General features: G+C 48.7%; 1 protein-coding gene across 1 annotated transcript in view; it reads left to right on the top strand.

Annotated features, from left to right (window-relative positions):
* The first annotated feature begins 411 nt into the window (after positions 1-411).
* The window catches only part of fam20a (FAM20A golgi associated secretory pathway pseudokinase), a 26,862-nt gene continuing 19,994 nt past the window's right edge, over positions 412-7,279 (top strand). Inside the window, exon 1 of the mRNA XM_062526313.1 lies at positions 412-2,082. Coding sequence (XP_062382297.1) covers positions 1,658-2,082 — 425 coding nt within the window. The 5' untranslated portion in view covers positions 412-1,657. The remainder of the gene's footprint in view (positions 2,083-7,279) is intronic.

Genomic DNA, 7,279 nt, shown 5'->3' with positions numbered 1-7,279 from the left:
ACTACACTGCTCCACACTACACTACACTGCTCCACACTACACTACACTGCTCCACACTACACTACGCTTCACTACACAGTAGTTTACTGTAACACAGGAAAGACTCGGCAGTGCACAGCGACTCAGCATAGCACAGTGGAGTAGGAACCACTGAGAGGGAAGACTCCAAACAGAGGAGAGAGAGGCACAGCCCTGCACACTTTGGATCGAGGATCAGCTGGGGAAGAGAGGGAGAGAGAGAGCGAGAGAGGGAGGGAAAGAGAGAGAGTGAGAGAGAGAGAAAAAGAGAGGGAGAGAGAGAGAGAGAGAGGGAGTCACAGAGGGACGGACCCTTTTGCCCCGGGCAGCCGTGTGTGTTTGTGTGTGTGTGTGCGGGTGGGTGGGTGTGTGTGTGTGTGTGTGTGCGCGCGGCGAGGCAGCGGCGTGTGTGAGAACCACACAGTCTGAGTTGGCTTAAAGGAAGGCACTGCCTCAGTGGTTGCGAGAGAGCGAGGAGCGTAGTGTGTGTGTGTGTGTGTGTGTATGTGTGTGTGTGTGTGAGCGAGAGGGGAAACAGATACACACCACCACTTTACAGAGGGAGGAGAGAAGTGCATGGAGGAAGAGAGAGGGAGAGAGAGAGAGAGAGAGAGAGAGAGAGGCAGCTCTCAACCAGGAGGAGTCCGACAGAAGCAGCAGCAGCAACAGCAACAACAACAACACCAACAATCGTGTGTCGCCGCCGAGGTAAACTCTCTCCCTTTGCTCTGACAGCTCACTCCCTCCGCTGGGCTACTGTACAGCATGGACTCGAAAGTAAAACTCTAAAGTGTGTGTGTGTGTGTGTGTGTGTGCGCTCAAGTGAGGCTCAACTGCGTTCAACGTTGCCGCCTAGAGAACTCTTAAGATAAAAACTCCCGCCAGGTGACTTTGTTTTGTTGAACACGTTGAACCTGGTCAGTGTGCTTAGTGATAAAACTTTTGCCAAAAAAGACTGAGTCACCGGCGGGTTCAAAGGGGTCAGACACCTCGGGGAGTGCACCGGCCGGGCTGTCAGGTGAAGAGGAAGCTGGACTGTGCGCTGGACTGCAGCGCTACTACGAGAACGGGGCGGCATCGCTGGACCCTGAAACGAGCGGGCAGCTGTCAGTGACCTGCGAGGGGGACGTCCGTCCGTCACTCCGTCTGAGAGAGCGTTAGACAAGGTTGCTCCAGTGAACTGACCCCGGGAGAGACATCGTCAGACACAGAGTGAAGCTGTGCCAGTGGACTTCTGGACTTTAGATAAATAGATAATAGCTAATAATAAATAAATAACGTGTCACAGTTTGGACCACCAAGGAAGTGACAGGCGGGCATAAAACTCTGCCAGCATTTTGGCATTTCGTCTGGAGGCATTGGCAGTGGCTTCTGACTGTACCTGGACTGGCACCTCTGTGTGTGTGTGTGTGTGTGTGGCTTGCGTAACTCTCCTCCTCTTGAGTAGGAAGTCACCAATCTAAAGCTAGAGGGGAAGAGAACTGAAACGTGTGTTAAGGGAAGGTGTGTGTGTGTGTGTGTGTGTGTGTGTGCGAGTGTGTGTGTGTGTGTGTGTGTGTGTGTGTGTGTGTGTGTGTGTGTGTGTGTGTGTGTGTGTGTGTGTGTGTGTGTGTGTGTGTGTGTGAGGGTGTGGGCAGCGATGCGTCGTGACCGGCTCCTGGTGGCCTCCACGCTGGCCTTCTTCCTGGCGGTGGACATCTACTTCGTGCTGCTGCCCCGGCTGAGGGGCCGCTACCTCTCACCTGCGCACAGGTGCCCGTGCGGGGGGGCCCGCGGCGCTGCCAACTCCAGCGTCGGCGCCGGCGGCGGTGACGCGGGTCGCCGGCCGCCGTGGTCGGGCTACGGAGACGGGCCGGCGTGGGGCGGCGAGGAGGACGGGGACGGGGCAGCGGCGGCGATGGAGGAGGAGGCGTTGGCGGGGGAGATGAGCGGCTCCAGGCTGGACCGGCTGTTTGCTCACCCGCTGTACAACATGAGGCTGCCCGAGCTCAGCGACGGAGAGGTGCTGCTGCAGCACGGCGAGCTCATGGACTACTACAGGAGGAAGCTGGCACGCTGGGAGAGGTGCGTACACTGTGTGTGTGTGTGTGTGTGTGGGGGGGGGGGGGGGGGGGGGTATGTGTGTGTATGCAATGTGTGTGTGTATGGAGTGTGTGTGTGTGTGGGGGGGGGGTATGTATGCAGTGTGTGTACGTACAGTATGGAGTGTGTGTGTGTGTGTGTTGGGGGGGGTGGTATGCAGTGTGTCTCTGTGTGTGTGTTTGTGTCTGTTTAAGGGTGCAAATACGGGTGGTTCGGGTACAGGTGTTGTGTTCATGTACAGTATGTGAGTGTGTTGGAGTATGGATGTGTGTGTGTGTGTGTGCGTGTGTTTGATTTTGTTTGTGTTTATGGGTGTGGATATGTGTATGTGGATATGTGGATGGCTCAGATGTGTTAAAGTGTGTGTGTGTGTGTGAGTGTCTTATAGGTACAAATGCAGAAAGGTCAGGTATAGTGCTCAAGTGCTCTTATGTACTGTGGATGAGGTTGTATGTGTGTGTGTGGGGGTGGTGGGGGGGGGGTATCATATGTGCATTGGAAAGGGAAAGCTTCACCTGTGTAGATTGTTGTTATTGTGTGTGTTGAGTGGATGGATGCATAATTCAAAAGGTAGCAATTTGTGTGTGTGTGTGTGTGTGTGTGTGTGTGTGTGTGTGTGTGTGTGTGTGTGTGTGTGTGTGTGTGTGTGTGTGTGTGTGTGCACGCGTATGTGTGTGTATGTGTGCGTGTGTGAGTCCATCCAAGTCAGTGTGCGTAATTACTGCAAAAAGTTGCACAGAAGTGGGGTGTGACAACTACATGTTTACCAGCAGGGCTGTGGGAGACGCATAAAAAACAAATGTTACTTGTGTGTTGTTATTTAACAACTCATGTCTAGACGACGCCTCGCAGACCTGCTGACATGAGAGAGGGAGAGAGAGAGAGAGGGAGAGAGAGAGAGAGAGAGAGGGAGAGGGAGGGAGAGAGAGAGTCAGAGGAAGAGAGGGAGTGACAGATCCCAGATGAGTGTTGGTGGAACTTATCTTGCCCAGATCATCTGTCTAGGGTTTTATTTTTTAGTTATTTCAAAAGGTAGTGGAAATTCGACACCTCATCATTCCTGTGGTAACATTGAATACGTTTTCCCTGAGAACCAGACAGACCTAGTTATCACAGGCAGACACTATCATTTTTTGTTGTTGTTTTTTTTTTGGGGGGGGGGGAATGCTGACTTAACCATTCACTAAATTTGCACCTGGATTTGCTGCATGATCATACTTAGACCTCAGCCGTCCAGGGAAATCCAGTTTGAAAATATAGATTATTGTCTTAGGAACACAACCTTTTCCTATTGTTGCCGGGACAATGCCCATTCTATTTCCACAGCAACAAGGGAGCTCACAGCCACACACACATCTACATGGCAGAAATATTCAAAAGGCAGGCCCATCGAAGCATGAGTGGGTTTATTTATTTAGCAGCTTGAGTAACTGGTGAGCTATGATGACTTTGAGCTCCAGGGTTCCTTTTAAAAGCAAAACGCGGTTCGAAAAGTTGATGTGTCGACCTCCATGTGCCATGTTTCAGCCTCTGGCCTCATACTTTCCACCTCAGTGCTTAGATACAAGTTTAACAGAGCATTACACACACACACACACACACACACACACACACACTGAGCTGTGTATGAACATGTCTGCTGTACGTAACTTAAAGAATTCTACAGTTGAGAGTTTAGCATTTGGGCTGAACGTGGAAACTCATGTTTACATTTTATTTGTGTAGAAGACGTTTTTTTATCCAAGACAGGTTTCAACACAGTTTATGCATATGTGAGATTCCTGTGTAGCGGGCCCCATGACCTTGATGTTGTCTACACCTTGCTCTGTTGAGCTGCCAGAGCAGTGGACACTAAAGCGAGCTTTATTACCTCTGCCAAGGAAATTATGTTTTCATCGGGGTTTGTTTGTATGTTTGTCTGTTTGTTTGTCTGTCTGTTTGTTAGCAAGATAATTAAAAAAAGTTATGGATGGATTGCGATGAAATTTTCAGGGAAGGTCTGAAATGACCCAAAGGAAGAAACGATTAGTAACAGGAGTGATCCGTGTCACTGTCTGGATTCAGGAGGCGTTTATGTTTTTCGCTTAGCGGTGTAATGGCATGGTATGGCCACGTGGTGGCAATCTGAATAGTTTAGGTTAAAATATATGCCAACAATACAGGCGAAGGTCTGTGCTCTTCGAGTGCTTTTCTAGTTCAAGATGAATTAAGACTGTAGCTGTTTGAACAGAGAAGTAACAACAGTGGCCGCAGGAAATGATTCAGTAGCGGACTGAACAGATCTGTGTGTAAAAATCTTGGAGTCTTGGCCAATCATGTGGCTGCAGTAGTTCATCTCCGATAGTTCAGTTGATTTGATTTCATGAGCTGTAGTGGTAGTCATTCTCCTCGCCACTTTTCTTTTCCAAGTAACTTCAATACAACTGTAATTGGTTATTGTTGTTTGGTTTATCTTTACTCAATCGAAACAACGCAACTGCGCTTTTGTTGACATTACTCGAAATAAACAATCAAATAACATGATTTATTAATGTTTTCAAAAGTGGATTTATAGTGCTTTGGAAAAGAGCTCTTCGTACATTCTTTTTAACAAACCCAGCTGTTAATACAGCTTACTTTGAGGCCCATCTGTCACAGCAGGCACGTTCACATGAACAGAATGTGAAGAACACAGTCACATGCGCACCCTTCACTAATGGGGTAGAGAGCAAGAGGGTGAGTGACCCAAAGGCCAAAGCTCTCCGTGTCCCTGTCACCGTGTCCTTCTGAACGTGTCAAAGCTCTCTGTGCCCCTGTCACCATGTCCTTCTGAACGTGCCAAAGTGTCAACGTTGGGATTAAAAATGTTTGCGTTGGAACTTGGCAGGTGTTTGCTTTGCCCCAGACATGGTGAGCTAATCAATTGAAAGCATTGGTCTTGTTCCCATGCTGCCCATGGTTCAGCAACTGTGCCCAATAACACACTGAGGTGGCACGATGGCACTAAATATTTTAAAATACTTTTTGTTGTCCTACTGGCCAGAGAAGAGTACAGCCGTCATCACCTATATAGGTCATAGGTTTTACTGTAATTGAAACTTGGTTTAGTGAAAATGTGATGTAAAAAATCTAATTCCAAAGTCACTTCCTATGGCAGTCATCTTTTAAAGCTAGGCTTGCCTCTATTCAGTTCAGCATCAGAGATGCATGAAGATTAGTGCGCTAAGTACACATTAATATGAGTGCAAGTGCACAGCTTGCAATGTACTAATCATTAGTGCAGTCATGGGGGGAGCTGTGCTGTGATGCACTGTCAGCACCACATTTCTAGGGTTCTAGCAGAGACGGTTGGAAAAGTGTTTGTGTGTGCGTTCGTGTGTGTGTGTGTGTGTGTGTGTGTGTGTGTGTGTGTGTGTGTTTGTGTTTATTAGGTTATTAGGGGAACACCTTTGAATGGGTTTCGTTTGTGTCTAGCAGTAACTCCCTGTGTGGAATAAATGATGATGAGATGCATTGTGTGTGTGTGTGTGTGTGTGTGTGTGTGTGTGTGTGTGTGTGTGTGTGTGTGTGTGTGTGTGTGTGTGTGTGTGTCTGTGTGTGTGTGTGTGTGTGTGTGTGTGTGTGTGTGTGTGTGTGTGTGTGTGTGTGTGTGTGTGTGTGTGTGTGTCTGTGTGTGTGTGTGTGTGTGTGTTCTTAAGGATCTTTGGTTCTAGTATGTCCCACAGGGACGTGTGTTTGAATCCGACCCATAGCCATTTCCTGATCCCACCCCATCTTCCACTCGTTTACTTTGACTCTCCACGGTCCAGTCTGAATGAAGGCAAAATATATACTACTACACATAGACAACAACTTTGTCCAAGCAACTTGGTAACAACATGAGTTGCGTTGCACATCTTTTGCTTCAGTGTGAGTGTCCTTTTTCTGGTCTCTTACAAAACAAACCGATAGATCCACAGCTACAGTAAATAGATACATTAAAACTAGATCAACTATTAAACACATGTAGATACAGCACACAGAAAGATAAACAACTAAATAGAAACAGCGCACAGCACTTTTGTAGCCTGCGCCGTGACGCAAATAGGGAAAGAAAAGCAGGCTCAGCTCAGCTCAGCTCAGCATAGCGCAGCGCAGCACAGCTCCTGAGGGGGCATGTCAACGCATAATTCCCCCTTGTTAGGGGCTGTCAGGTGAGCGCTCGCTGAAGTGGAGCAGGGGGGGGGGGGTGGAAGTGGGGCAGAGAGAGGCACTCTCTCAGTGCAGAAGGCGACGACGATGCCGGGCCTTCTGCTCCGCCTCTGGCAGTATACTAAATGAGCGCACACTGTAATTGGTACCTGGGGGCCTGTGCAAACATAGTGCACAGCGGAAAAAAAGAGAGACTTGCAGACTAAGGGGGACAGAAACGCACCGGCGTCACAAGAGGCCTGAGTTTCACTCCGCGGGGGCTCAGGAGGGCTAGAATCGGGGCTGTGGTTTTTAGAAAGGAGGGCAGCAGGGATGTGGTGGTGGAGGTGGGGGTGGGTGTTGTTTTTTTTATGAACCCCTTGTCAACGTTAACTATGTGTGCCTTGATTGATCAGCGTGTCAAAAGCAATCCAAACAGTCCAAAGTTGTCTCTCACCAAATTTGTCTCTCGCCCACAACAGTAAGCGGTCAGTGCGCTTGTGGACTCACACTGTGGCCGTCTGATTGCTGTTGATTTTGCCCGAGCGTATATGAGAATAGAAGATGAATTATCTCCGCGCCAAATCCTCGATCGTTCGTCACCGTCCGATTTCCTAGAAATCGCATGTCTCGTGCTCCAGTCGTGGGATTTGGGAGGGCAGTGTACACACAGACCATAAACAAGGCCTCACTCCGCACCCAAAATATTTATGCTTGGCCAACGATTCCGCCATCACAGAGACTAAAAGGGCCTGACGATGGTGAACCAACCTCACATCGTTTAACCAAGGCACAAGCTTCTTTTAGAGGCCAGACCAGTTTCACATAGAGGACAATGATAGTGACTGACCAGAGCCTTAGAAAGGGAGAGTTGCGACACTCTTTGATGACGCTGACACGCGATAAACAGCTCCAAAAAGCCTATGCTGATTTGCCGTATCGCAGTAGAGTGGATTCCGGATTGTAGTAATCTTAAAGGAATACTGTAGAGATCTTATAATATTTTGTGACATACTATAAGTACTGTAAG

Source organism: Sardina pilchardus, chromosome 22 (assembly GCF_963854185.1).
Source record: "Sardina pilchardus chromosome 22, fSarPil1.1, whole genome shotgun sequence".
Taxonomy (NCBI): domain Eukaryota; kingdom Metazoa; phylum Chordata; class Actinopteri; order Clupeiformes; family Clupeidae; genus Sardina; species Sardina pilchardus.
Note: the sequence above shows the minus strand (reverse complement) of the source record. Positions and strands in the feature narration are given on the sequence as shown.